Source organism: Oncorhynchus keta, chromosome 29 (assembly GCF_023373465.1).
Source record: "Oncorhynchus keta strain PuntledgeMale-10-30-2019 chromosome 29, Oket_V2, whole genome shotgun sequence".
Classification (NCBI taxonomy): Eukaryota; Metazoa; Chordata; class Actinopteri; order Salmoniformes; family Salmonidae; genus Oncorhynchus; species Oncorhynchus keta.
This window is the reverse complement of record NC_068449.1, coordinates 46,602,968-46,630,213: the sequence shown is the minus strand read 5'-3', so window position 1 is coordinate 46,630,213 and position 27,246 is coordinate 46,602,968. Positions and strand designations below refer to the sequence as shown.

Below are 27,246 nucleotides of genomic sequence, written 5' to 3'. Positions count from 1 at the left end.
CTTTATGCACGAGGAAACTACGAATAATGTCGAGCACACCTTCCGCTTCCAAGTGAAAAAAGCATCTACTTAATTTTTTTCTGATAGAAATTACACCATTCTCCATGCACTGTCAGTTACAAATTGATAAGACCTAGGTAAATTAATAATCCGTTTGGATTGTAAATATAAATTACAATAGTTTAAGATCTATTTTACCTAACGATCGCTGGAGATAAATGTGAAAACAGTCATATTTCAGCTAACTGAAAAGCATGTCAACATGACCGGTATTTCAACTTTTCCACAGTGTATTATAAATCGCTGTGTCGTTATTCTGACTTAATTGTAGGCCTATGGCTTGATTTTGTAGGCATAATTTCATTACATTGTTAGTTTAGATCCCATTCCTCTGCCATGTCTGTGTGGTTGTTCCTGGGGGTCGCTAGCAATAGTGGATTGTATTAGGCTAACGTATTACAAGTTGCGCAATCATTTGGGACACGTAGCCTATTTGAATCATTATGGAACGCAGTTCCGTGATTAGGGAAGATTTATAGGACTATTGTTGAACTCCTGTTGCACACATGTTTCACCTTCCAATATTTCATGGAATAAACCATTTAATTTGGCAATTTTCATAACGAATCAAACCAATATTTTTGATTCACCAATATTTTTTGTGCGTAATAGGCTCTCCAAACCTGTTTATGTATGATTCATAAATACTTTCCTAACCCTAAATATTCTACAAGATTATATATTTTTAAATCTAACAATTGGTGCTGAAAAAGAGACGAATATGCATGTATTTAAATGGCTTTCTTTCATTGATCCCTAATATTCTGAACCATTCTCTCCATATATTCTAATGAGTCTGTCGAGAAAATTCAAATTATTAAAGGTACACCAAATTTAAAGGGATCACTTTAGATAAATGTCCAGAAAACCCTATTGATTGAAAACTCCACAAGAAAATCTGTTGGCCAGCCAGTTGGAGGGATTTCAGCGGTTGAATTAAATGGATTCAGCCCGCGCAAGGGAACCAATCCTGAAAAGCCTGTTACTCACCTGCATAAGGTACGTCTACCAACTACTGAGAAATGCGTAAGAAAAAGGTGTACATTACATAAATCTGAATCTGCCCCTTGGTCACCACCACACAGTTGCACATACATTTACACCATAAGTGATAATGTGGTTTATTTCAGATGAACACTTCTAGAAGAAACTCTGAAAACTTGGTCAACAGCCAAACTTGTCGTCTGTCTACAACCTAAAACACCAATAGGGCAGTGAACATAGCATAGCAGGGGGCTCTAAAGGTGTCAGCATGCTTCAGTTAGGCTTTAAAAGACATTCGCTTGAAAAATGAGCTGCAATAGTACTGTTTGTCCATTTTGAAATGCTGTAGCCAGTATACAGTTCCTCAAAATAGTCAGAATTAATATAAGATAACTCAAGACATCGGTCATTAATTTAGACGTTTTTACCGATCTTAGTCGCGCAGTTTTACGTCTAAGATGTTTGGTGCAGTATTTTTCGACGAAAACGAGTTGTCTCTCGTTGAACTACAACAGACCTTTATTGAAGAATCCCTACTGTTGACCAATCACTGATGAAGGTGCGTCGACTTCGGCTCCGAACTTCTGCTTGCCTCCAGAAAAAATGTGTGCCCGAACAGCCGAAAAAACACTCACTGATGTCCAAAACTAACAAAAACGTCACCAAATGTCATAATAATATATTCACAAACTCTACCGAACTGTTTCGGGTGGGAAGCATGCGGGCACCTTCAGCCTGGTGGGCTAGGCAACTGTCTACCAACTCAGGCAGGTGGCTGCAATCTAGGGTAGGAGACTGCAGACCTGCAATGGGGCAGTTAACTTAGGGCCTAGCATGGCAGGGGGGCCCTAAACCTGGCAGTATAGGAAGCTGCACACCTAATAAGGCAGGGGGCTGAGATCCGTGAAGGAGACTGAAAACCTGACTGCAAAGCAAACGTTGGGCTTAGCAAGGTAGGGTGCCTAGGGCCTGAAAGAGCAGCAAACTTAGGGGCTACTAGTGCAGGAGGCTGTGGACCTAGAACAGCAGAGGACTGAGGGCCTAGCACTAAGACAGGAGTCTAGGAACCTAAGTCAGAACAGTGTAAACCTGCAACTTGGGCCAGAGACCGAAGACTGGGTACGGCCGGAAACTGAGAGCCTACCAAGAGAGCCTTTTTTCTGCGTCAGGGAGACTAGTCATGATTGAGGGAAAGATGAATGGAGCGAAGTACAGAGAGATCCTTGATGAAAACCTGCTTCAGAGCACTCAGGACCTCAGACTGGGGTGAAGGTTCACCTTCCAAAAGGACAACGACCCTAAGCACACTGCCAAGACAACGCAGGAGTGGCTTCGGGACAAGTCTCTAAATGTCCTTGAGTGGCCCAGCCAGAGCCCGCACTTGAACCCGATCAAACATCTCTGGTGAGACCAGAAAATAGCTGTGCAGCGACGCTCCCCATCCAACCGGACAGAGGTTGAGAGGATTTGCAGAGAAAAATGGGAGAAACTTCCCCAATACAGGTGTGCCAAGCTTGTAGTATCATACTCAAGAAGACTCGAGATTGTAATCGCTGCGAAAGGTGCTTCAACAAAGTACTGAGTAAAGGGTCTCAATACTTTATATATGTAAATGTGATTTCAGTATTTTTATTCTCAATAAACTGGAAAAAATGTTGCTTTGTCATTATGGGGTATTGTGTGTAGATTGTTTTCTCTCAATTTAATCCATTTTAGAATAAAGCTGTAACTTAACAAAATGCAGAAAAAGTCAAGGGGTCTGAATACTCTTTGAATGCACTGTAAATGTAAGTCCATTATAATTTCTACAGTTTAGATTTGTCATTTTTATCTATATCGAGTTTGTTTCTCCCCAACCTAAGAAAATGATATAAAAAATGTTCCCTAGAGTATGCCCTCCTGATCTCTTCTCTTTTACAGGGCAGGTCCTCGTAGTCCCTCAGCAGCTCCCAGCTGGTGAGGGAGGTCACTACCTGACCAATGGTTGACTGTGTGATGAGTGAGGTGTGTAAGACCTCGCAGCTCATCTTCTTCTGGGACTCGATGGCTTCGTCCGTGTGTTGTGGGTGGTGACAACAGCCTCATGGCTTTGCAGGGCAGGATAACTCATCTGCCTCCTGGGCGCAGAATTTTATTCTGTTTTGGGCACAGGATTTAATTATGTTTTGGGTAATGGAACATCTTAACCGTAGCCGAGTCAAAATCCGGCGAAACAAAGGACCATGTAAAAACGTCCATTCAAGTGCGTCCAGTTTGCTGGAATGGCCTTTTCTTTTTTTATACATGTGTATTGGTTATAATGCGCTGCCTGGTGTTTTAAGAATATGGTGAGATCAGATGTGATGTATACTAAAGAGTCTCAATAAATGAAAAGTCCCATTTTGTGTTTATTAAACAAACCTTTTTTAAATACACCATATAAAATCCACACATGCACATCAACTAAAAATCTGCATGACCTTCATAAACTGCATTCATTTACTCATTAAAAGTATTGTGGGAAAAATATTCTGTACTTGAACATCATATATCCTACACAGTGCAAACACTATGAAACAGACCTTTCAGGCTTAGATATCACACGTCTGTCTTGATTCAATATTCTACCCAGGAATATTCAACACTGAAATTTGCTACTCTCTTTATTCCAAATGCATCTGTGGATCTTTTCTGCTGACACCAATTAACATGAATCTTAGTCTTTAATGCAGGGTTTGATCTAAATGTCAGAAACTATTGTGTGCGATGGTTAATTTCTAGGTCAATCCGTGGAATGTTTTTTTCTGCTTGTGTATCCTCTGAGAACCTCTTCTCGTAGCACGTACAGGCGAACGGCCTTTCTCCCGTATGGACTTATAAGTGCATGTTCAGTTGGTGTTGGTGGGAGAACCTCTTCTCACACTAGGGGGTTGTTGTTTTCTCCCCTGTGTGGACCCTCTGGTGCCTCTTCAGGTTGCCAGCCTGGGCAAAGCTCATGTGACACTGGGTACAGCTGAAGGGTTTTACCCCTGTGTGGACTCTCTGGTGCCTCTTCAGGTCACCAGCCTGGGTGAAGCGCATATGACACTGGGTACAGCTGAATGGTTTCTCCCCTGTGTGGACCCTCTGGTGGATCTCCACCTTCTGGGAGCTGCTGAAGCCTTTGTTACAGAACATGCAAAGGAACCGTTTCTCTTTACTATTTCCGGATGTGGTTCCCCCTCCCTGTGCTTTGGCCCTTTGATCCTTTGAGTTCAATACCTGATCGAAAAGGTATTGTGAATCGGAAGATGCCATCGGCGTGGACAGTGGGTCGCAATCCCTGAGCGTGTGTAAAGGGGAGTGGGTTGCGACAGTTAGATTGGTCTCTAAGCTTTTTCTGTAGTCTAAGAAGTCATTGGTGTTGCCCTGTGAGTGTCCTTCTCCAAAGCGAGTCTCATCTGCATTCCATGTCAGAGGAGAGTCACCCTCCACTTTCACAGTCACCTCATCTATGACTATAACCTCCCCTTTCTTATCTAGGGACCCTTCAGAGTATACACTACTACTGTACTGGTTCCAGTCCCCTCTCATTGGATTAGTCTGTGTATCTAAGCCGACAGGCATGTCACCATGTATCATCTCTGTAGCGTATGAACAAGACGGATCATTGCCAATCTGTAACGTGTCTCCTAAGTCCTGATGGGACAGATCCATCCTCGGGCTCGGGTTACCATCAAGTAAATATTCTGAGTGGAGAGCGGGACAGCCCAGTCGCCCCTGACCCATTAAATTCTTGGTGTCGATCCCTGACTTGAGGACGGCATTCAGCGATCCACCGACCTTCGTGATGCTGCGTCGGGTCTTTGGCGCCGCTGGGGCGGTGGTGGGGTCCTCCGTGGCTACAGGGGGCACTCCAGCCTGGATGTGCTCTCCTTCAGATCTCTCCAGCTTGACCCCAGGACCTGCAGACTGACACAAGAAGGGGGGGGGTTGACGGTATTTTCAAAATGTTATTTAACCTTTATTTAGGTAGGCAAGTCTGTTAAGTACAAATTCTTATTTACAATGATGGCCTACCCCGGCCAAACCCGGGTGACGCTGGGCCAATTGTGCGCTGCCCTATGAGACTCCCAATCATGGCCGGATGTCATTCAGCCTGGATTCGAACCAGGGACTGTAATGACACTTCTTGCACTGAGATTCAGTGCCTTATACCGCTGTGCCACTCGGGAGTAGAATTGGGTAACAATGTCGTAGAGAAGTCACACAAGCTCCCTTATGGCAGATAAATGAGGATGTACATGTAAGCAAGTGAATAGCTGATGGGAGCCTTTCTGAAATGTACTGTAATTTTGATTTAATACTATTACACTAACCTCTATGATGACAACTTGCTGTGTTGAGGTTCCACTCCCCTCATCAACAGTGATTGGTTGGTCATCGCTCCATGTATTGTGTCCTGCTGGCTTCACAAAGCTCATGTGGCCTCCAGTGAGGTGTAATTCACCCAAGAGAGTGATTGGGGGAAAAGAGGTGATTCGGTTAGCTACTGTCAATGTTCAACGCTATATTGCAAGTAATCAGGGGAATTAGGCTATTTCATACTATCCAAAAACTAACCAAGACCCAATTCTGGTTAAACATATGTGGTTAACACAAAGTTACATGTGTAGAGGGTAACGGGGCGACAGGCCACGCAGTCTCATGCAAAATGTACCTCTTGCAATTCCTCTGTATCGGTCGAGGATCTTGACACTACTGAAACGACTGGCGATGACACGCTCTCGCATTGTCCTTTCTGCGCGCTCCCGTGCAACCTTCTTCAGTTCCAGTAGTTGTAGTTTCCTCCGTAATGCCCGGTTTTCTTTCTGGCTTTGAGTTATTTCCAAACGAAACACTGCATAGTCGTCGTCTACGAGTTTACAGATCTCTGCCACGGCTGCATTCGCTAGAACCTCCATAATGGAGGCTATTTGAGTGTGAAAAACCATAGCCATTGTTAGGTAACTTTAGCTACTAGCTAGTTAGCGTTACCTAGATAACATCTATCAACCAAGTCCTGTCTCCAAAGCGAATTAAATAATACCTGGGGTAAGTTTGTGATGCTATGCAGTTAAATGAGTCATATTTTGAGTTGCAGGGTATTAATAAACGTCTAAATGACAACAAAAACGCAAACGTGGAAATAGTTTTTGGTCACGGCTTACTTCTGTTTACGTCGTCTTCTTTGAGGTTTTATCGACGGACTACACAAAAATGGTGTATTGTTGCCACCTACTGGGTGTGTTCAAACTGGGAGGTTTTAAAGGGATAGTAAATGCAAAATCAATATTTGTGTCAAATTACCTTTAGCTTCCTTGAAGCTTCTGAAGGCCCATGGTGACAGAATCCACAATAATACATTGGTTGTACATATGGCTACAGCCTGGAGTTAGCATATTATAGGGTGTCCACCCACTAAACGCAGTGACGTGATGAAATTTCACTTATGTTATAAAATTTACCAAGACAAATCTGATTATTCTTGTTCTATCTCGCTCAGTGGGGTCTGTAACATATAATTATATCCGGCATCAATAAAAGACAATACTGTGCAGCCGTCTTCATCGACCTGGCCATGGCCTTCGACTGTCAAGCACCGTATTCTTATCGGCAGACTCAACAGCCTTGGTTTCTCTAATGACTGCCTCGTCTGGTTCACTAACTACTTCTCAGATAGAGTTCAGTGTGTCAAATCGAAGGGCCTGTTGTCCGGACCTCTGGCAGTCTCAGGGTTCAATTCTCGGGCCGATTCTTTTCTTTGTATATATCAATGATGTCGCTCTTGCTGCGAGTGATTCTTTGATCCACCTCTTTTTTGGACACTGTGTTAACAAACCTCCAAACGAGGTTCAACGCCATACAACACTCCTTCCGTGGCCTCCAACTGCTCTTAAATGCAAGTAAAACTAAAAACATGCTCTTCGCCCGATCACTGCCTGCACCCGCCCGCCTGACTAGCATCACTACTCTGGACGGTTCTGACTTAGAATATGTGGACAACTATAAATACCTAGGTGTCTGGCTAGACTGTAAACTCTCCAGACTCACATTAAGCATCTCCAATCCAAAATTAAATCTAGAATCAGCTTCCTATTTCGCAACAAAACCTCCTTCAACTCATGCTGCCAAACTTACCCTCGTAAAACGGACGATCCTACCGATCCTTTACTTAGGCGATGTAATTTACAAATTAGCCTTCAACACTCTACTCAGAAAATTGGATGCAGTCCATCCGTTTTGTCACCAAAGCCCCATATACTACCCACCACAGCGACCTGTATGTTCTCGTTGGCTGGTCCTCGCTACATATTTGTCGCCAAACCCACTGGCTCCAGGTCGTCTATAAGTCTTTGCTAGGTATAGCAGCACCCACGCACAGCACGGGCTCCAGCAGGTATATTTCACTGGTCATCCCCAAAGCCAACACCTACTTTGGACACCTTTCCTTCCAGTTCTCTGCTGCCAATGACTGGAGCAAATTGCAAAAATCACTGAAGTCGGAGACTTATTTTGTGTGTTCTCTACTTTATCAATTCATCCACAGATACAAGGGGAAACCTAGTTGGTTTCTAGTAATCTCTCCTTGTTCTGTGGATTTTACAGCTGAAGTCAGAAATTTACATACACCTTAGCCAAATACATTTAAACTTAGTTTTTCACAATTCCTGACATTTAATCCAAGTAAAAAATGTCCTGTCTTAGGTCAGTTAGGATCACCACTTCATTTTAAGAATGTGAAATGTCAGAATAATATTAGAGTGATTTATTTAATATTTTATTTCTTTCATCACATTCCCAGTGGGTCAGAAGTTTACATACACTCAGCTCTGTCCTCCTGGTGTAACTGAGTCAGGTTTGAAGGCCTCCTTGCTCGGCACACGCTTTTTCAGTTCTACCCACACATTTCCTATAGGGTTGAGTTCAGGGCTTAATGATGGCCACTCCAATACCTTGACTTTGTTGTCCTTAAGCCGTTTTTCCACAACTTTGGAAGTATGCTTGGGGTCATTGTCCATTTGGAAGACCCATTTGCGACCAAGCTTTAACTTCCTGACTGATGTCTTGTGATGTTGCTTCAATATATCCACAATTTTCCATCCTCATGATGCCATCTATTTTGTGAAGTGCAGCAAAGCACCCCCAAAGCATGAAATTCGGCTTGTCACCAAAAGCACTCACAAACTTCTACAGATGCACAATCGAGAGCATCCTGTCGGGCTGTATCATCGACTGGTACGGCAACTGCTCCGCCCACAACCGTAAGGCTCTCCAGAGGGTAGTGGGGTCTGCACAATGCATCACCGGGAGCAAACTACCTGCCCTCCAGGATACTTACACCACCCGATGTCACAGGAAGGCCATAAAGATCATCAAGGACAACAACCACCCGAGCCACTGCCTGTTCACCCCGCTATCATCCAGAAGGCAAGGTCAGTACAGGTGCATCAAAGCTGGGACCCAGAGACTGAAAAACAGCTTCTATCTCAATGCCATCAGACTGTTAAACAGCCACCACTAACATTGAGTGGCTGCTGCCAACACACTGACTCAACTCCAGCCACTTTTAATAATGGGAATTGATGTAAAATATATCCCTAGCCACTTTAAACAATGCTACTTAATATAATGTTTACATACCCTACATTATTCATCTCATATGTACGTATATACTGTACTCTATATCATCTACTGCATCCTTATGTAATACATGTATCACTAGACACTTTAACTATGCCACTCTGTTTACATACTCATCTCATATGTATATACTGCACTCAATACCATCTACTGTATCTTGCCTATGCCGCTCTGTACCATCACTCATTCATATATCTTTATCCCCTTACACTTGTGTCTATAAGGTAGTAAGTAGTCTTGGAATTGTTAGCTAGATTACTTGTTGGTTATTACTGCATTGTCGGAACTAGAAGCACAAGCATTTCGCTACACCCGCACTAACATCTGCTAACCATGTGTATGTGACAAATAAAATTTGATTTGATGCTGCCACCTCTGTGCTTCACGGTTGGGATGCTGTTCTTCGGCTTGCAAGCCTCCCCCTTTTTCCTCCTAAGATAACGATGGTCATTATGGCCTAACAGTTCTATTTTTGTTGCAAGATCGAATCCCTGAGCTGACAAGGTAAAACATCTGTTGTTCTGCCCCTGAACAAGGCAGTTAACCCACTGTTCCTAGGCCGTCATTGAAAATAATAATTTGTTCTTAACTGACTTGCCTTGTTAAATAAAGGTAAATAAAATAATATAGGATTTGTTTTACTGTGGATATACTTTTGTAACTGTTTCCTCCAGCATTTTCACAAGGTCCTTTGCTGTTCTGGGATTGATTTGCACTTTTTGCACCAAAGTACGTTCATCTCTAGGAGACAGGACGCGTCTCCTTCCTGAGTGGTATGAACGCTGCGTGGTCCCATGGTATTTACACCTGCGTACTATTGTTTGTACAGATGAATGTGGTACCTTCAGTCATTTGGAAATTGCTCCCAAGGATGAACCAGACTTGTGGAGGTCTAAAATTATTTTTCTGAGGACTTGGCTGATTTCTTTTGATTTTCCTATGATGTCAAGCAAAGAGACACTGAGTTTGAAGGTAGGCCTTGAAATACATCCACAGGCACACCTCCAATTGGCTCAAATGATGTCAATTAGCCTATCAGAAGCTTCTAAAGCCGTGACATAATTTTCAGGAATTTTCAAAGCTGTTTAAAGGCACAGTCAACTCAGTGTATGTAAACTTCTGACCCACTGGAATTGTTAATAAGTGAATTATAAGTTAAATAATCTGTCTGTAAACTATTGTAGGAAAAATGACTTGTGTCATGTACAAAGTAGATGTCCTAACCGACTTGCCAAAACTATAGTTTGATAATAACAAAACATTTGTGGAGTGGTTGAAAAACAAGTTTTAATGACTCCAACCGAAGTGTATGTAAACGTCCGACTTAAACTGTATCTTCCTCACTAACTTTAAGCGTCAGCTGTCAAAGCAGCTTACCGATCGCTGCAGCTGTACACATCCCATCTGTAAATAGCCCTTCCAACCAACTACCTACCTCATCCCCATATTTGTTTTTCTGCTCTTTTGCACACCAGTATTTCTACTTGCACATCCTCATCTGCACACTTATCACTCCAGTGTAAATTGCTAAATTGGAATTACTTTGCCACTATTGGTCTATTTATTGCCTTACCTCCTTACTTCATTTGCACACACTGTATACATATTTTTTCTATTGTGTTATTGACTGTACGTTTGTTTATCCCATGTGTAACTCTGTGTTGTTTTTTGTCGCACTGCTTTGCTTTTATCTTGGCCAGGTCGCAGTTGTAAATGAAAACTTTTTCTCAGCTGGTCTACCTGGTTAAATAAAGATTAAATAAAATAAATAACAAATGTACATTTCGGAAACGTAAAACGTCCGATAATAAACAGCACGCTCTGTTGACAGCAGTGCCGCTTCTTGCAGTGACTTTTGAGGAATTAACATGACACAAGCTGAATTTATTGTGAAAAGCGTTTACTAAAATGAGAATGTCTCAAAATTGATATCTATCTTACCTCTATATTGTTTTATGTCCTTTGGATTTGAAAAGAAAGAAATTCAGTCCTTTGGATTCTAAAAGAAAGAATTCAATAGGTGAGCCTGTCAGTTTGTCACAATTCTTCATAGCATCCAGCCTAGCTGACACAATGCTATTTTCAAGATATTTGTAGCTTTTTTCTTCTCTGGCCTCCATTGATTTAGTCACCCTAATGTTGGCCATTTTACAAGGGTAAAAGCTCCAATAACTTTAAAAAAGATTACGATAGAGAAATTAGGTTTGGACCATTGGTTTTCTTAGAGTACACAATTATCACAACACAGAGGATGTAATATGGCATTTTCCCCCTAGATTGGCTTCCCTGTTGATTTTACCCACGCACCGCTACTGCAATTCAGGAAGTGATTCTAATTTTAAAAAATGTAACCTTTTGTCATGAGTAGCTTCTCCATCAGTTTATTAATTAGTCTGTATATAAAGGATCTCACAGGATAGCACACATATCACAGCTATACTTGGTTTGGGAGACACTCCACATAAAAAAAACAAGGACAGACAAACTCTTCTCCTTCATGTCATTTACCACACGATTCATTCCTCAGTAGAGCAATGTCGACTTCTTCCAAGACTCCAAAAATGACTCATTTTGACAGGTGGCACATCAATGCAAGACACATTATATTCATAAATTTGGTTGACACGCCTTTTCTGATCAGCAGAAACACACTACATGGAAACGGATTCACCAAGTCTGGCATAGGCCTACATTTTTTTTTATTTTTAAAAGCAGCAATATCAGATAAAATGGGATATGATTAGAACTAGACATTTTCCACAATTTTTTTCTCCTTTTCCCATTCTTTTGGACAAAAATCCACTCATCCTTTTTTCAACCGCCATCCGATTCAAGTTCCACATCCGCTTCCACCTTGTCGCCTAGCCGCACCCACTTCTGTTTACACTGAAGAGAAAGTATCTTATTGGTTGGCGTCATAGCTCAAAGGGTGTAATTAAATGAACAAGTTATTGACGCTGTTCTTTGAAATAAGGTACTGCTTATTACATTACACATCAAATCTCCTATGATCAGTATCTTTCAAGGTGAGCGCAGACTTGTTTAGCAAGAATGGAGTAGAAAATAATAATGACTTTAATCCATCTACATCACCTCAGTAAGGTCAATATTAAACTGTCCTTTATTCTAGCCTCTCTAAAAACAGGTACACAAGCCTATTTTAAATGACAAGTTAACTACATAATTCATAAAACCTTGTTAATTACCCTCTTACCCAAAGACACTTCACATGATAACTATAATACAGTGGGGCAAAAAATATTTAGTCAGCCACCAATTGTGCAAGTTCTCCCACTTAAAAAGATGAGGCCTGTAGTTTATCATAGGTACACTTCAACTATGACAGACAAAATGAGAAAAAAATCCAGAAAATTACATTGTAGAATTTTTAATGAATTTATTTGCAAATTATGGTGGAAAATAAGTATTTGGTCAATAACAAAAGTTTATCTCAATACTTTGTTACATACCCGTTGTTGGCAATGACAGAGGTCAAATGATTTCTGTAAGTCTTCACAAGGTTTTCACACACTGTTGCTGGTATTTTGGTCCATTCCTCCATGCAGATCACCTCTAGAGCAGTGATGTTTTGGGGCTGTTGCTGGGCAACACAAACTTTCAACTCCCTCCAAAGATTTTCTATGGGGTTGAGATCTGGAGACTGGCTAGGCCACTCCAGGACCTTAATGCTTCTTACGAAGCCACTCTTTCGTTGCCCGGACGGTGTGTTTGGGATCATTGTCATGCTGAAAGACCCAGCCACGTTTCATCTTCAATGCCCTTGCTGATGGAAGGAGGTTTTCACTCAAAATCTCACGATACATGGCTCCATTCATTCATTCTTTCCTTTACACGGATCAGTCGTCCTGGCCCCTTGAAGAAAAACAGCCCCAAAGCATGATGTTTCCACCCCCATGCTTCACAGTAGGTATGGTGTTCTTTGGATGCAACTCAGCATTCTTTGCCCTCCAAACACGATGAGTTGAGTTTTTACCAAAAAGTTATATTTTGGATTCACCTGACCATATGACATTCTCCCAATCTTCTTCTGGATCATCCAAATGCTCTCTAGCAAACTTCAGACGGGCCTGGACATGTACTGGCTTAAGCAGGGGGACACGTCTGGCACTGCAGGATTTGAGTCCCTGGCGGCGTAGTGTGTTACTGATGGTAGGCTTTGTTACTTTGGTCCCAGCTCTCTGCAGGTCATTCACTAGGTCCCCCCGTGTGGTTCTGGGATTTTTGCTCACCGTTCTTGTGATCATTTTCACCCACGGGGTGAAATCTTGCGTGGAGCTCCAGATTGAGGGAGATTATCAGTGGTCTTGTATGTCTTCCATTTCCTAATAATTGCTCCAACAGTTGATTTCTTCAAACCAAGCTGCTTACCTATTGCAGATTCAGTCTTCCCAGCCTGTTGCAGGTCTACAATTTTGTTTCTGGTGTGCTTTGACAGCTCTTTGGTCTTGGCCATAGTGGAGTTTGGAGTGTGACTGTTTGAGGTTGTGGACAGGTGTCTTTTATACTGATAACAAGATCAAACAGGTGCCATTAATACAGGTAACGAGTGGAGGACAGAGGAGCCTCTTAAAGAAGAAGTTACAGGTCTGTGAGAGCCAGAAATCTTGCTTGTTTGTAGGTGACCAAATACTTATTTTCCACCATAATTTGCAAATAATTCTTTAAAAATCCTACAATGTGATTTTCTGGATTTTTTTCCTCCATTTTGTCTGTCATAGTTGAAGTGTACCTATGATGAAAATTACAGGCCTCTCTCATCTTTTTAAGTGGGAGAACTTGCACAATTGGTGGCTGACTAAATACTTTTTTGCCCCACTGTATGTCAGCTAAAGAATGGTTCCCAGATATCCTCTCTGTGTACATCTGAAGACAAACTGCTACGATTTCTCCCCATTGTGGACACTCCTATGTCTGATAATGTCACTCAGTTTGCACTTGAAGGGCTTATCCTTAGTGTGAACGGTCTGGTGCTTCTTCACATGGTTCAACTCAGCAAAGTGCTTTACACACGTGGGGCAGGCATACGGCTTGTCGGTGTCCGTCCTAAGGCTCGACCTCCCATGATGTGACCCAATGACATCAGAGGAGGTAGAAGCAGGAGCCACGCTCAGGTGGTTAGTGTTTGAGCTCCCTCCTTGACCTCTAGTCATTGTTTGGGTGTTGTTGGCATTGTGTGCTGTGTTATAGGCTAGGTACCTCTTGTGGTGAATGCCCATCCTGACCCTGTCTGTATTGGTGGGGTAACTGAGGAAGGCTAGAACCCAGTCACCAGGCATTAGACGGGACCCTGAAAGAGAAGACATACTTTATTTGTTTTCGACTTTTATTAAGGTGACAAATTCTGTATCACTCACTATACACTATACGTTGTCCGTGTGCATTTTCTGCTGGTGTATCCTGAGGTAGCTCCTCTCCGAGAAATTCTTTCCCCAGTGCGTACAGGCCTTTCCCCCGTGTGGACCTTCAGGTGTATCTTCAGATGGTGCTGGTGGGAGAACCTCTTCTCACACTGGGGGCAGCTGTAAGGCTTCTCCCCTGTGTGGACCCTCTGGTGCCTCTTCAGGTTGGACAGTTGGGAGAAACTGGCCCGGCAAAGATGACAGCTGAACGGTTTCTCCCCTGTGTGCATCCTCTGGTGGATCTCCACCTGTTTGGGGAAACTGAAGGCTTTCCCACAGAATGAACATGGGAAACGCTTCTCTTTGCCACCAGATCTGCTGATAGCGTCTCTACTATTGTCATTTGTTAATGGGCTTGTGTATCCTTTTTGTGTTGAGGCACTGGCATTGTCTGAGGTCTGGTTTAACATTAGGAGAGTGTGAGGAGGATGAAGACCAGGGAGTGTCTGTGTTGTTGCAGGGTCCATGTTCCAGTTGATAGATCCTATAGAAGGCAGGCTGAAGGCAGCACCTGTTAGGGAGTTAACCTGAGATGCCATCAGTCTCTCTGAATCACAACTATGGGAGCAGGACGGAGCATCGCTAGCAGAGTCTGTGTCTGTCCTCTTCTGCCGCATACGGACACCTCCCCGTCCCTGCAGACCAAATCTACGCCTCGCCCTGGTCTCAGCCAGTCTGTTGTCATGGTGACTAAATTTGGTTGTTGTTTTGTGTTCGACTGTCTGTTTCTGGTTGTGGTTAAAGGTGTTGTTCCCCACTCCAGACTTGAGGACGTTGTCCCATCCACTGACCTCCACTATGTCACCTCTGGTCCTGGACTGGTCAGTGATGTTGTCCCCTGGGTCCTTGGCTGCACCAGTCTGGGAATCCAAGATGGCCACCCAGTCTCCACTACCAGCCTCCAGCCAACCACCTGCAAGAAGAGGTTACAAAATAGACTTTACAAACATGGCAGAGAATTCTACATATGCAGTTTTTTTTGTCAATTACCCGGAGAAGTTCATACAATATGTGTGTTTTTGTATGTAAACATAATTTGTATTGATTTCATGAATGAATGAAGAAAAATATAAAATAATAGCCAGGTGCATCACTATTCCCATTGAAGATCTATTACTGTATGTTGGCTATATGTATTTCTCCCTTACCTTGCTCCCCCATCTTAAGTTCACTCAGCAAATCAATACTCTCTCGTCTGTCTTCTATTGTCTCCTCTTTGACCAGCAACAGATCAGGCTTCCCATCCTCCATGTCTACTGACTGTAAGAGATACAGAGTGAGAGGATGTTGGATCAAGAAATCTGATATCAGCACCTTGCTATGGAGCATCTTCTGATTGGGCAATGAGGGATTGACATGAGTACTATGCAAGCATGTTAGTTGACGTGATACATTGCAAGCGAGTTATCAGCTTTCCTAACCAGTTATTTCCTAACCAGAGTTATCAGCAGGTGTCTTGATAATATAAAAGGGCAGCGAGTCAGTGGTTCCGGTGCCATAGACAGGAAATTGCTTTAGAGTTGTTGAAATATAATCTAGACCTACATGCAACAGTATTCCCATGTAGGCCAGCACCTTTGACAATGATTTCACAAGGATTAATTCACATGATATGCCTAAATACTAACAACCACTAGGCTAATAAATAATCATACATTGAGTGCACAAAACATTATGAATACTTGCCCTTTCCATGACAGACTGACCAGGGGAAAGCTATGATCCCTTATTGATGTCATTTGTTAAATCCACTTCAATCAGATGAAGGGGAGGAGACGTGTTAAAAATAATAATAATAATAATTTTAAAAAACATTTTAAAGCCTTGAGACATGGATTGTGTATGTGTGCCATTCAGAGGGTGAATGGGCAAGACAAAATATTTAAGTGACTTAAAAGGGGTACTGTGTGTATCAAGTATGGTCTTCCACCAAAAGGACATCCAGCCAACTTGACACAACTGATGGAAGCATTGGAGTCAAGATGGGCCAGTATCCCCGAGGAACACTTTCGATACCTTGTTGAGTCCATGCCCTGACAAATTGAGGCTGTTCTGAAGGCAAAACTCAATATTGGGAAGCTGTTCTTAATGTTTTGTACACAGTGTATTTTTCATAGATGGAGAAATAGCCGTAGATGGAGAAATAGCATCACGGACAAGGTCAGTCACAAAGTATAAAATCTCTATCTAACCGGTATCTTTTGATTAGATTGTCATTACAATATGTTTGTTTAAAAAAATCCTCAAAGGTGTGTGCTTATCATTGTCTCAATGCAGCCATCTTCTGGCAACTCCTAACTGGTTAGGATATCCCTTGAGCGCTCTTAAATACACCTTGAGATAGGAATGTTGATAACCGGCTCTTACTCCTATGTGTAAAATTAGGACCAAATTTGCAAAACTGAAATTTCAGGCAGTTGGATAACTACGGGCCCTGGTCCCCACCTGTCTACATAGTGTTCTTTGAGGAAAAGATCATGATTATTAGAAAGCAAATTACGGACTCCTCTTTAAATCTGCGTATTCCTTCAAAGATCAGTTGTCCTGAGTCTGCACAACTCTGCCAGGACCTAGGATCAAGAGAGACACTCAAGTGTTTCAGTACTACAGTGCCTTGCGAAAGTATTCTGCCCCCTTGAACTTTGCGACCTTTTGCCACATTTCAGGCTTCAAACATAAAGATATACAACTGTATTTTTTTGTGAAGAATCAACAACAAGTGGGACACAATCATGAAGTGGAACGACATTTATTGGATATTTCAGTCAGGAAGTCCAGTGCCCAGTTGCACAAATATAGCAGGGGGCGAGACCCAGGGTCTCGAGCTTGATGATCATTTGGAAGGTACTATGGTGTTAAATACTGAGCTGTAAAATTAACAGCATTCTCACATAGGTATTCCTCTTGTCCAGATGGGTTAGGGCAGTGTGGTTGCGATTGCGTCGTCTGTGGACCTATTGGGGCGGTAAGAAAATTGTTGTGGGTCTAGGGTGTCAGGTAGGGTGGTGATATGGCCCTTGACTAGTCTCTCAAAGCACTTCATGATGACGGAAGTGAGTGCCAAGGGGCGGTAGTCGTTTAGCTCAGTTACCTTAGCTTTCTTGGGAACAGGAACAATGGTGGCCCTCTTGAAGCATGTGGGAACAGCAGTCTGGGATAAGGATTGATTGAATATGTCCGTAAACACAGCAGCCAGCTGGTCTATGCATGCTCTGAGGACGCGGCTGGGGATGCCGTCTGGGCCTGCAGCCTTGCGAGGGTTAACAAGTTTAAATGTTTTACTCACGTCGGCTGCAGTGAAGGAGAGCCCGCAGGTTTTGGTAGCGGGCCGTGTCAGTGGCACTGTATTGTCCTCAAAGTGAGCAAAAAAGTTATTTAGTCTGTCTGGAAGCAAGACATCCTGGTCCGCGACGGGGCTGGTTTTCTTTTTGTAATCCGTGATTGACTGTAGCCCCTGCCACATACCTCTTGTGTCTGAGCCGTTGAATTGCGACTCTACTTTGTCTCTATACTGACACTTAGCTTGTTTGATTGCCTTGCGGAGGGAATAGCTACACTGTTTGTATTCGGTCATGTTTCCGGTCACCTTGCCCTGGTTAAAAGCAGTGGTTCGCGCTTTCAGTTTCGCGCGAATGCTGCCATCAATCCACGGTTTCTGGTTTGGGAATGTTTTAATCGTTGCTGTGGGTATAACATCGCCAATGCACTTTCTAATGAACTCGCTCAGCGTATTCGTCAATGTTGTTGTTGGACACAATGCGGAACATATCCCAATCCACGTGATCAAAGCAGTCTTGAAGCGTGGAATCAGATCGGTCGGACCAGCGTTGAACAGACCTGAGCATGGGAGCTTCTTGTTTTAGTTTCTGTCTGTAGGCTGGAAGCAACAAAATGGAGTCGTGGTCAGCTTTTCCGAAAGGAGAGCGTGGAGGGCTTTATATGCATCGCGGAAGTTAGAATAACAATGAGTTTTGGGTTTTACCAGCCCTGGTAGCACAATCGATATGCTGATAGAATTTAGGGAGTCTTGTTTTCAGATTAGCCTTGTTAAAATCCCCAGCGACAATGAATGCAGCCTCAGCCTCAGCCAGCAGCATACCACCCTGCATACCACTGGCTGGCTTTCTTCTGAAGCTAAGCAGGGTTGGTACTGGTCAGTTCCTGGATGGGAGACCAGATGCTGCTGGAAGTGGTGTTGGAGGGCCAGTAGGAGGCACTCTTTCCTCTGGTCTAAAAAAATATCTCAATGCCCCAGGGCAGTGATTGGGACACTGCCATGTGTAGGGTGCCGTCTTTCGGATGGGACGTTAAACGGGTGTCCTGACTCTCTGAGGTCATTAAAGAACCCATGGCACTTATCATAAGAGTAGGGGTGTTAACCCCGGTGTCCTGGCTAAATTCCCAATATGGTAATTTAATAATCCCCAGTTTACAATTGGCTCATTCATCCCTCTCCCCTGTAACTATCCCCCAGGTCGTTGCTGCAAATGAGAACGTGTTCTCAGTCAACTTACCTGGTAAAATAACGAATAAATAAAATCAGGATATGTGGTTTCCAGTTTACATAGAGTCAAATAAAGTTAGTTCAGGGCCGTCGATGTGTCTGCTTGGGGGGGAATATATACGGCTGTGTGTGATTATAATCAAAGAGAATTCACTTGGTAGATAATGCGGTCGACATTTGATTGTGAGGAATTATAAGTCAGGTGAACAGAAGGACTTGAGTTCCTGTATGTTGTTATGATCACACCACGTCTCGTTATTCATAAGGCATATCCCCCCCCGCTCCTCTTCTTACCAGAAAGATGCTTGATTGTGTCGACACAATGCGTGAAGAAACCAGCTGGCTGCATCGACTCCGTTAGCGTCTCTCGAGTGAGCCATGTTTTCGTGAAGCAAAGAACGTTAGTCTCTGATGTCTCTCTTGAATGCTACCCTTGCTCGGAGTTCATCAACCTTGTTGTCAAGAGACTGGACATTGGCGAGTAGTATGCTAGGGAGTGGCACGCGATGTGCCCGTATCCGGAGCCTGACCAGAAGACCGCTTCGTCTGCCCCTTTTACGGCGTCGTTGTTTTGGGTCGCCAGCTGGGATCCGATCCATTGTCCTGGGTGGAAGGCAAAACACAGGATCCGCTTCGGGAGAGTCATATTCCTGGTCATAATGCTGGTGAGTTGACGTTGCTCTTATATTCAGTAGTTCCTCCCGACTGTATGTAATGAAACCTAAGATTACCTGGGGTACCAATGTAAGAAATAACACGTAAAAAAACTAAATACTGCATAGTTTCCTAGGAACTCGAAGCGAGGCGGCCATCTCTGTCGGCGCTGGGAGTACTCTAGACTATATAGGGTGTTTGTTAATATAAGATTATATAGGGTGTTTAGTGTAATAGACTATAGGGTGTTTGTTAGTGTAATAGACTATAGGGTGTTTGTTAGCGTAATAGACGACAGGGTGTTTGTTAGCGTAATAGACTATATAGGGTGTTTGTTAGCGTAATAGGGTGTTAGTGTAATAGACTATATAGGGTTTTAGTGTAATAGACTACATATGGTGTTTGTTAGCGTAATAATAATAATAATAATAATAATAATAATATAATAATAGATAATATAATATATAGATATAATAATAGACAATATAATAATAGACGACAGGGTGTTTGTTAGCGTAATAGACGACAGGGTGTTTGTTAGCGTAATAGACGACAGGGTGTTTGTTAGCGTAATAGACTATATTGGGTGTTTGTTAGTGTAATGGACTATATAGGGTGTTTGTTAGTGTAATAGACAATATAGGGTGTTTTAGTGTAATAGACAATATAGGGTGTTTGTTAAGTGTAATAGACTACATATGGTGTTTGTTAGCGTAATAGACGACAGGGTGTTTGTTAGCGTAATAGACGACAGGGTGTTTGTTAGCGTAATAGACGACAGGGTGTTTGTTAGCGTAATAGACGACAGGGTGTTTGTTAGCGTAATAGACGACAGGGTGTTTGTTAGCGTAATAGACTATATTGGGTGTTTGTTAGTGTAATAGACTATATAGGGAGTTTGTTAGTGTAATATACGACAGTGTGTTTGTTAGTGTAATAGACGACAGGATGTTTGTTAGTGTAATAGACGACAGGGTGTTTGTTAGTGTAATAGACGACAGGGTGTTTGTTAGTGTAATAGACGACAGGATGTTTGTTAGTGTAATAGACGACAGGGTGTTTGTTAGTGTAATAGACGACAGGGTGTTTGTTAGTGTAATAGACGACACAGTGTTTGCTAGTGTAATAGACTATTTAGGGTGTTTGCTAGTGTCATAGACTATTTAGGGTTTTGCTAGTGTAATAGACTATATAGGGTGTTTGCTAGTGTAATAGACTATATAGGGTGTTTGCTAGTGTAATAGATTATATAGGGTGTTAGCATAACAGACTATTTTGGGTCTTTGTTAGTGTAATAGACTCTATAGGGTGTTTGCAAGTGTAATAGACTATATAGGGTGTTTGTTAGTGTAATAGACGACACAGTGTTTGCTAGTGTAATAGACTATTTAGGGTGTTTGCTAGTGTAATAGACTATATAGGGTGATTGCTAGTGTAATAGACTATATAGGGTGTTAGCATAAGACTATTTTGGGTCTTTGTTAGTGTAATAGACTATATAGGGTGTTTGCAAGTGTAATAGAGTATGGAGCAGGGCTGCCCAACCCTCTTCCTGGAGATCTACTGTCCAGTAGGTTTTCATTCCAACCCTAATTTAGCATATCTGATTCAGCTGGGTACGGTCTTGTTGAGCAGCTAACAAGTAAAATCAGGTGTGTTAAATTAGGGTTGGACTGAAAACCCTCAGGACTGTAGATCTCCAGGAAGAGGGTTGTGCAGCCCTGCTATAGGGTGTTTGTTAGTGTAATAGACAACAGGATGTTTGTTAGTGTAATAGACGATAGGGTGTTTGTTAGTGTAATAGACTATATAGGGTGTTTGTTAGTGTAATAGACTATATAGGGTGTTTGTTAGTGTAATAGACTACAAGGTGTTTGTTAGTATAATAGACTATGGGTATATTTAGGAAGTGTATATTGGTTATAAAGCGCTGTTGGGTGTATGCATCACAGGGTGAGATAAGATGTCTGCTAAAGAGAGTCTCAATGAAAGTCAGAATGAAAAGTTCCATTTTATGTTTACTAAATATAAACAAGTATCAAATACACCATATGAAAACCACACATGCACGTCTCAACAAAAAAATCAGCATGAAGTTGATAAACTGCCTACATTTTCTAATTAACAGCGTTGGGGAAAGTAATTAAATAGGCATTTGTGAACATCATATAACCTACACAGTACAAACACAATATATAACAGACCTTTTAGGCTTATATATGCCTTATTTTTCACACAATGTCCAGATGCAATATTCTACCCAGGAATATTCAACACTGAATGAAATCGGTTACTCTCGTTCTTCCAAATTCATCTGTGGATATTTCCTGCTGACAACACTGAATTCATCTTTGTCTTTAATGTAGAGTTTGATCTAAACTAAATAAGCTATGAATAGGAATGGTTTTTATTTAGTGGTATGGTTTTTCTGCTGGTGTATCCTGAGGTAGCTCCTCTCTGAGAACCTCTTCCCACAGTGCGTACAGGCGAACGGCCTTTCTCCCGTGTGGACCTTCAGGTGCCTCTTCAGGCTGCTAGCCTGGGTGAAGCGGATATGACACTGGGGGCAGCTGTAGGGTTTCTCCCCTGTGTGGACCCTGTGGTGCCTTTTCAGGTCACCAGCCTGTGTGAAGCGCATGTGACACTGGGTACAGCTGAAGGGTTTCACCCTTGTGTGGACCCTCTGGTGGATCTCCACTGTCTGGGGGCAGCTGAAGCCTTTGTTACAGAACATGCAGAGGAACTGTTTCTCTTTACTATTGCCTGATATAGCCCTGTCGTTTGAGTTAAATACCTGATCGAAAAGGACGCGGCCGTGTGAATTGGAAGGCCCCATTGATGTGGACACTGGGTCGGGATCCCTGGGCGAGTGTAAAGGGGAGTGGGTCACGACATTTGGATTTGTCTCTAAACTTTCCCTGTAATCTAAGAAACCTCTGCCCTGTGAGTGTCCGTCTCCTAGTTGACTATCTGCATTCCATGTGGGAGGAACGTCGCCTTCCACTTTCACAGTCACTTCATCTATGACCAGACCCTCCCCTTTTTTATCTAGGCCCCCTTCTGAGTATACACTACTACTGTACCAGTCCCCTCTAGACAGATCAGTTTGTATCTCTAATCCCAAGGATATGTTGCCAGGGTCCATCTCTGTAGTGTAATAAGACAGATCATTGCCCGTCTCTAATGCGTCTCCTGAGTCCGGATGGGAATGAACCGTCCTCAGGCTTGGGTTACCGTAAAGTAAAGACTCTGAGCTGGAAGCAGGACGACAGCCCAGTGGCCCCAGCCCCAGTCTCTCTGGGTCTGATCTGTGGTCAGATCCTGTGTGTAAAAGCCTTTGTGTTAAAGTTAAATTCTCGGTGTCCGTCTCTGACTTGAGGACGGCGTTCGGCGTTCCACTGACCTCCGTGATGTTGCATCGGGTCCTGGGCTGGGGGGCGGGAGCAAGGTCCTCCGTGGCTACAGGGGGCGCCACTTCAGCCGCTGCTCCAGTCTGGATGTCTCTGCTGTGTTGTGGGTCCTCCTCTCCTTCAGACTTCTCCTGCTTGACCAGCGATGATCCTTCAGGACCTGCAGCCTCAGCATCTGCAGACTGACAAGAGGTTATTATTCATGAGTAGGTTTGGAAGGGATGTAACTATTTAACCAAAACGCATCGGTCCCAATTGAAATGTTTCAGATACAACTGCATTGGTCCGCGGATCCCAAACCGATCCAAATGTAGCACGCTTCGGTCAGAAAGTCCATTCAAACATTATGAAGCGCTGATTCACTAACATGTTACTTTATTTCTACCTTACCATACCTCGTCTTTTGTCACAACTAATGCTTCCTCTATTCAGTGTCAAACTAAGAATATAGCTGTGTCGACAGTCATTGGTCGACAAGTCAGCTTGCATGCCGAACAACCCCAGGAAATATCAGTAGCCTAGTTAAGCTGCTGAAATGGGGGCTTGCAATAGATTTTTAGATTGTTCAGGTTCACCATAAGCAATACGTTTTGGTGTTTTGCTTCGAACAATCAGTGTATATGGTAATTTTTAGATATAAAGGGTAAAGTTCATCATTTCAGATTGAGGACAGCAATCTGGCGCACTGCATGGCCAAAACGGGAGGAGAAAAGAAGCTCACTGAACATCCAAATGGTCAAAACCCTTTGTTTTTGAGATGGGGTTGAAATCCAAAGTTGTGCTTCTATTAATTGGCGATGTCATAGATCATTTTTTAACAATCAATATTGATACATTACGAGCTCCAACACTTTAACTGCAAACATGACAAGTTAATTAGTGGGTGATGGTGATTTCAGAACCAAAGTGGGGACACAAAAACACATAGGCTACCATTGACCCCCCTAATCAGATAGTGGTACAGACCTAGACTCCCATTTGGTTCAGATCATGTGCCTAGTACATACGTAATAGATATACAGTTAAAATTGGAAATTTACTTACACTTAGGATGGAATCATTAAAACTCGCTTTTCATCCACTCCACAAATTTCTTGTTAACAAACTATAGTTTTAGCAAGTCGGTTAGGTCTATTTTGTGCATGCAAGTCCTTTTTCCAACAATTGTTTACAGACATTTGTTTCCACTTATAATTCATTGTATCACAATTCCAGTGGGTCGGAAGTTTACATACACTAAGTTGACTGTACCTTTAAAAAGCTTGGAAAATTCCAGAAAATTATGTCATGGCTTTAGAAGCTTCTGATAGGCTAATTGACATCATTTGAGTCAATTGGAGGTGAACCTGTGGATGTATTTCAAGGCCTACCATCAAACTCAGTGCCTCTTTGCTCAACATCATGGGAAAATCAAAAGAAATCAGCCAAGACCTCAGAATTTTTTTTGTAGACCTCCACAAGTCTGGTTCATCCTTGGGAGCAATTTCCAAATGCCTGAAGGTACCACGTTCATCTGTACAAACAATAGTACGCAAGTATAATCACCATGGGACCACGCAGCCATCATACCGCTCAGGAAGGAGAGCGTTCTGTCTCCTAGAGATGAACGTACTTTGGTGCAAAAAGTACAAATCAATCTCAGAACAACAGCAAAGTACCTTGTGAAGATTCTGGAGGAAACAGGTACAAAAGTATCTATATCCACAGTAAAACAAGTCCTACATCGACATAACCTGAAAGGCCGTTCAGCAAGGAAGAAGCCACTGCTCCAAAACCGCCATAACAAAAGCCAGACTACGGTTTGCAAACTGCACATGGGGACAAAGATTGTACTTTTTGGAGAAATGTCCTCTGGTCTGATGAAACAAAAATATGTCTGTTTGGCCGTAATGACCATTGTTATGTTTGGAGGAAAAAGGGGGAGGCTTGCAAGCCAAAGAACACTATCCCAACCATGAAGCATGGGGGTGGCAGCATCATGATGTGGGGGTGCTTTTCTGTAGGAGGGACTGGTGCACTTCACAAAAAAGATGCCTTCATGAGGATGGAAAATGATGTGGATATATTGAAGCATCATCTCAAGACATCAGTCAGGAAGTTAATACTTGGTCCCCAATGGGTCTTCCAAATGGACAATGACCCCAAGCATACTTCCAAAGTTGTGGCAAAATGGCTTACGGACAACAAAGTCAAGGTATTGGAGTGGCCATCATAAAGCCCTGACCTCAATTCCATAGAAATTTGTGGGCAGAACTGAAAAAGTGTGTGCGAGCAAGGAGGCCTACAAACCTGACTGTTACACCAGCTCTGTCAGGAGGAATGGGACAAAATTCACCCAACTTATTGTGGGAAGCTTGTGGAAGGCTACCCGAAACGTTTGACCCAAGTTAAACAACTTAAAGCCAATGCTACCAAATACTAATTGAGTGTATGCAAACTTCTGACCCACAGGGAATGTGATAAAAGCTGAAATAAATCACTCTACTATTATTATGACATTTCACATTATTAAAATAAAGTGGTGATCCTAACTGACCTAAGACAGGGAAGTTTTACTAGGATTAAATGTTAGGAATTGTAAAAAACTGAGTTCAAATGTATTTGGCTAAGGTGTATGTAAACTTCCGACTGTAAAATCCACAGAAGATGATGACTCAACAAGGAGAGATTACTAGAAACCAACTAGTTTTCCCCTTGTATCTGTGGATTCATTGTTAGAGAACATATTTTCTGTGACTCAAAGTAGGTCGATATTCTACAGATCCAGCAAAAAATATATATATTTATATCCCAGGACAAATTAGCTAGCAACAGCAAGATAGATGAATGTTTCATATGTGTTGTGGTGGAAATTCAACACCAGGGACACCTGAAGTCAATCTTAACATGAATAACTCTTTTTATCAGCAAGCTGGAGAGGTTACAACAAACCCGTTCAAGTCTATAAGAAGCTCCGTTGGGGCGGTCCCAACAGTTGTCTTATATGGTAACGCACAGACAAGTTATATTTGCATGATTTAACATAATTAATTAATCACTACCGGTGACTCGCACATGTGATGGACCAATGCCTCACGAGGCTCTCTCTCTCTCCAAGTTGAGATCTTGAAACAGATACCTTGGTTGTTCCCATAGCAATATTCTGGGCATACTGCCAAGTTGAGGAACAGTAATGAGGGTTCCTCCATACATGATCAGTCAGTCACCTGCGTGAACCTTTCTAATTAGTTATTAGAAAGTAGCATTGATTCGATACATAAACATAACATTTCCCTCACCGAGTAACAACTGGTACCCAAATGAATATAGTTGGTTCAGAGTTCACTTTGGTATTTCATCCTGCGTGTCCTGATCGTGTCTGGTGTGGATAGACAAAATCAACATGCGCGCGATGGCGCACAAGTGTGGCCGGTGTCGTCAGAATGCAAGAATTGGATAACAATGTCATAGGGAAGTCTCACAAGCTCCCCATTGGCAGATAAATAAGGATGCACATGTAAGCAAGTGAATAGCTGAATAGCCTTTCTGAAATAAACGGGACACATTTGATTTACAAAGTAACTTTTTTTTTTTATGCAACACTATAACACTAACCTCTATCATGATAATATGCTGGGTTGAGGTTCCACTCTCCTCATCAACAGTGATTGGTTGGTCATCTCTCCATTTATTGTGTCCCGCTGGCTTAGCAAAGCTCCTGTGGCCTCCAGTGAGATGTCCTTCACCTGAGAGTGATTGGGGGAAAGTGGAGGTTGAGTTAGCTACTGTCAATGCTCAAAGCTATATTGTACACTCTTGATAATGTCTATAATTGGCCAGGATGTAAGGTAACACTTCTCATAACTTCTTGATATACTATTTATTGATTGATGTATTATGTTCCATGCCTCACATTGTTTTCAATGGGTAAATAACAGGAAATGTAGTAAATCAATAATCTGGTTAGGATATAATATTGTGTCTTTACGCAAGATATCTAGTTAAGTAATCTGGGGAATTATTACATACATACACACATACATTACACCCAATTCTGGTTAACCATATATAGTATGTGGGTAACAAGTCACACATGCGCAGAGCGGAACGGGGCGACAGGCCTCGTCATTCTGCAAAAAATGTAACGTTACCTCTTGCCATTCCTCTGTATCGGTCGAAGATCTTGATGCTTCTTGGACTGGCGAGGACGCGCTCGCGTGACACCTTCAATTCCAGTAGCTGTAGTTTCCTCCGCAATGCCCTGTTCTCTTTCTGGCTTTGAGTTATTTCCAAACGAAACACTGCATAGTCGTCGTCTACGACTTTACAGATCTCTGCCACGGCTGCATTCGCTAGCACCTCCATGATGGAGGCTATTTGAGTGTGAAAAACCATACAGTTATCCATTGTTAGCTACGCAGCTAGCTAGCTGGCGTTACCGAGATAACATCTATCAAGCAAGTCTCGTCTCAAACGCGAAATCACTACATTAATCACTACATGGGGTATGTATATTATGTTATATTGTTAAATTATTCATATTTTGAGTTCCAGGTTGTTAATAAACGTCTAAAGTAAAACTCTTAACTGTGAA

At 42.5% G+C, this 27,246-nt stretch overlaps 2 protein-coding genes across 6 annotated transcripts in view; both read right to left on the bottom strand.

The window, feature by feature from the left end:
• Positions 1 to 3,831: 3,831 nt before the first annotated feature.
• Positions 3,832 to 7,421, bottom strand: LOC118361862 (zinc finger protein 583-like). 2 transcript variants are annotated; one of them, XM_052485352.1, is made up of 3 exons: positions 5,724 to 7,421; positions 5,382 to 5,495; positions 3,832 to 4,974 (listed from the first exon to the last, which is right to left on the bottom strand). In XM_052485352.1, the coding sequence occupies exons 1-3, from the start codon at positions 6,000 to 6,002 to the stop codon at positions 3,946 to 3,948; spliced, it is 1,422 nt and encodes a 473-aa protein (XP_052341312.1). In that variant the 5' UTR covers positions 6,003 to 7,421; the 3' UTR covers positions 3,832 to 3,945. The 2 variants fall into 2 exon arrangements, with proteins under 2 accessions (XP_052341312.1, XP_052341313.1); XM_052485353.1 differs by having other exon boundaries at positions 5,382 to 5,491; positions 5,723 to 7,418.
• Positions 7,422 to 11,050: 3,629 nt separating this feature from the next.
• The window catches only part of LOC118361887 (zinc finger protein 8-like), a 47,736-nt gene continuing 31,540 nt past the window's right edge, over positions 11,051 to 27,246 (bottom strand). The window contains exons 5-8 of one of the 4 annotated variants that reach the window (XR_008085478.1): positions 15,254 to 15,365; positions 14,073 to 15,018; positions 13,903 to 13,993; positions 11,051 to 11,571 (exon numbers count right to left, since the gene is read on the bottom strand). Coding sequence is in view for 2 of the 4 variants with exons in the window: in XM_052485291.1 (XP_052341251.1) it covers positions 13,972 to 13,993; positions 14,073 to 15,018; positions 15,254 to 15,365 (1,080 nt within the window). In the remaining 2 variants the exon portion in view is untranslated. Of the gene's footprint in view, positions 13,994 to 14,072; positions 15,019 to 15,253; positions 15,366 to 27,246 lie in introns of all 4 variants that reach the window. The other 3 variants (XR_008085479.1, XM_052485291.1, XM_052485293.1) reach the window with 3 other exon arrangements.

What these genes read in the sequence shown, in the direction of transcription:
- LOC118361862 (XM_052485352.1), bottom strand. Translation starts at nt 6,002, where the DNA reads ATGGCTATGGTTTTTCACACTCAAATAGCCTCCATTATGGAGGTTCTA. An exon ending in GATACAGAGGAATTGCAAGA is followed by an intron (nt 5,496 to 5,723) that starts GGTACATTTTGC and finishes TTACACCTCACT; the next exon opens with GGAGGCCACATGAGCTTTGT. An exon ending in AGCAAGTTGTCATCATAGAG is followed by an intron (nt 4,975 to 5,381) that starts GTTAGTGTAATA and finishes TTCTTGTGTCAG; the next exon opens with TCTGCAGGTCCTGGGGTCAA.